Consider the following 2,599-nt stretch of genomic DNA (forward strand, 5'->3'; position numbering starts at 1 on the left):
ACTTAAATGATGACTCCTTGGCATGCCGAATATGCGTTGGATAGTCTTCCAATCATTCTGCTCATGGGACAAGAGTCCACCATCCAGCTTTACTGCATTCGCTACGGTCCGGAAGTCAATGTAGCTATCAGTGATGTTCTCGTTGTCGTAGTAGAAGAGCGCAGTGGAGCGTATGTGCTCATTGATCTGGCCTTCTGTATGCCACGAGCCGCCTGGATAGTTGGGATTCTCTGGGGTGAGGTGGATGTTGGCGGGCTTGACGATGACCTGGAGTCTTTTAGGCCCGGTCCCTGGAAGGATGCTGTGGAAAGTCCTATCGACTTGACATCTTCGGCACAGAAATATAGCTCAGGTTGGGGGCTTGGCTCAGGCGCGATAACGGGTTGGGTCTTGTAGAACCATGGCAAGTCGCGACGTTTGACTTCCTTCTCTGAGACGTGGTTCGGATCACACTCCTGCTCTTCGATGTCCTCATCCTCAGCTTCTCACTCGCTATCTGGCGTGTCTCTCTCTTCGCTGCTGCCATACTCTTCCGTCTCATATTCTCCGTCATTGCCCCGTCTTCTTTGGAAACCGCTGGAGCGTAGCGTTCAGAGTCCTTCCAGGTTCCTTCCATTCGTAAGAGTCTTTCGAAGATGACTCATCTTACGAGTCTGATATCGCCAAGTCACTATAGTCCTCGTCGTACTGACCCCTGTGAGGTTCATTATCCCGAGTTGGTCGCGTAAAAGCCGTACATGCATGTTCAGACTTCGCGCAAGTCCGTCGACTTCTGCATCTCAACCTAGCCTCTTCGGTCGTCAGGCGCTGCATGGGGAACCCTCTAAGTCAGCGATAGGCAATGTACTACGCAGGCAAGGCCATTTCGATAACCTTCTCAATGATCGGGTATAGAGCCGCATGCTCCATGGATGTAGGTTATTGATATACCTTGCGATCTTGACACGGCCACCATCAACCGATACGTCGCAAGGAAGCCATTGGAAGTTCGTTGATGTGCAGGGCCAAAGCCCGCCACGGATCGACTGTCGCTCGGCTTCTCGACAATACGGCCTTGGCCACAGTTTTCCAGGGCTTCTGCAGGTCCAATACGTCTGCCGTTTAGCGCACGAGATTTGCCGTATGCCAGCGGGTACATGGATGGGTACACAAGGTTCAGAACCTTCCCATCGCTGCCGGGGTCCTCGGAGTTTCAGCTAAGGCTTCATATACTGGGAACGGGCAGCAAATATGGGAGTGCGAAATGTTTCTCTTGTATTCCCCACTGCATCGTCTCCGTCCTCTATATATGGAGAATACGGAATAGCCCAGCAATAGCAGGCCACCAGGCGTAATCTTCTCATAGCTAAAAGCTAAATGTTGGCCTTATTGTTCGATTGATGCTACATTTCACAAAGACTGACGTCAGTTCACGTTCCTGCATATGAGTTGTAGACTCTTTTGATTGCCTCCTTATCTAAATCTAACTTAACTTAACTAGAAGCACAACGCTGTCCAACTTCGCCCTAAGTTAGAAACAGTAAGCTCAATCTATGAACCTAGACTACAGAACTACTTCCTAGACTTCAACCTAGCCGCCTGGCGGCTTACAGCAATACCTTTACTGAACAGCATCAATTGGCGTTCTGTCATGGCCACCTTAATCGATGGTAAATCTTGGACGGCGGCTGGTCAACTTAGGCAACCCTGGCCCCTCAAGATCCGGTGACTCAGTGTGGTCTCTGAACGAAACCCATCAGCAGGAAGCTCAGCCACTGTGGTACCTGAAGTGTAAGATTCGGGTGAGTACACAATAGCGTCTGCATAAATTGGTTCAGGTTGGACGCTAGTATCCTCAAGCTCACAAATACAACCATCGAGATGTTAAAGTTCTTGGGACCCTTCCTGAAGTCCACCGGCAACAGAGGTATCGATATCAACGACTCCACGTAGATAATGGGCCATGAATTTCTGCTGAGCAGCTTCACGAACCTCGCTGGATAGAGATACCTCGTAAAACTCAGACAAGGCATTTCGAAGCCACAAGCGGACTTCTTGAATATCCCATTGCTTCGGGGGACAGGAGCACTCTTCTGTACACTCGCCCAGATGCGTAAGCTGGTGAATGAACACAGGATCAATACTAAAGCAATCCATCCAAAGGATAATGTTCTCACAGAGATCCTTATCTAGGTCTTGGATCAGTCTGAGAACGTTGGAGAATTGGCGGGCAAGATGGCCAAGCTCATGGTATTTTTTGCTTTGCGGCTGCTGTTGATCTGTGTCAGCATCGAATTCAGAGTCTAGATCTAGGCGGTCGGTTAATTCGCTCAGATGATTGTTAGTTAAGCCGAGAGCCTGGTCGAGCTGCCGTTTGAAGTCACCACTTGGCTGCTGCGAATGAGAGCTAGGCATGTTGATGTGTCGAAGGGGGAGTTGAAGTAGCTGAAAGATGTTAGTACTGTGAAGTGGCGCTGCGAGTATGCTGCGATAGTATTCTCTGCCATAACAGCTAAAGTCGATCTGATGTATGTGGGTAGTCAGCCTTGACTTTCCCACGCGATCTGAGGCCAAATGATAAGATAATGTCGTTGTCTGGTCCCGAGGCCTGTGATGGCGG

At 49.7% G+C, this 2,599-nt stretch overlaps 2 protein-coding genes across 2 annotated transcripts; one reads left to right on the plus strand and one right to left on the minus strand.

Annotated features, from left to right (window-relative positions):
• Positions 1 to 6: 6 nt before the first annotated feature.
• Positions 7 to 396, plus strand: FTJAE_14166 (uncharacterized protein; the record flags this gene model as incomplete). The annotated part of the gene is made up of 1 exon (XM_037347375.1): positions 7 to 396. The coding sequence occupies one exon, from the start codon at positions 7 to 9 to the stop codon at positions 394 to 396; it is 390 nt and encodes a 129-aa protein (XP_037198825.1).
• Positions 397 to 1,863: 1,467 nt separating this feature from the next.
• Positions 1,864 to 2,394, minus strand: FTJAE_14167 (uncharacterized protein; the record flags this gene model as incomplete). Its single annotated transcript, XM_037347376.1, has 1 exon — positions 1,864 to 2,394. The coding sequence occupies one exon, from the start codon at positions 2,392 to 2,394 to the stop codon at positions 1,864 to 1,866; it is 531 nt and encodes a 176-aa protein (XP_037198826.1).
• Positions 2,395 to 2,599: the final 205 nt, after the last annotated feature.

The sequence above is a fragment of the Fusarium tjaetaba genome, assembly GCF_013396195.1.
Source record: "Fusarium tjaetaba strain NRRL 66243 chromosome Unknown NRRL66243_c0000586, whole genome shotgun sequence".
NCBI classification, from domain to species: Eukaryota; Fungi; Ascomycota; class Sordariomycetes; order Hypocreales; family Nectriaceae; genus Fusarium; species Fusarium tjaetaba.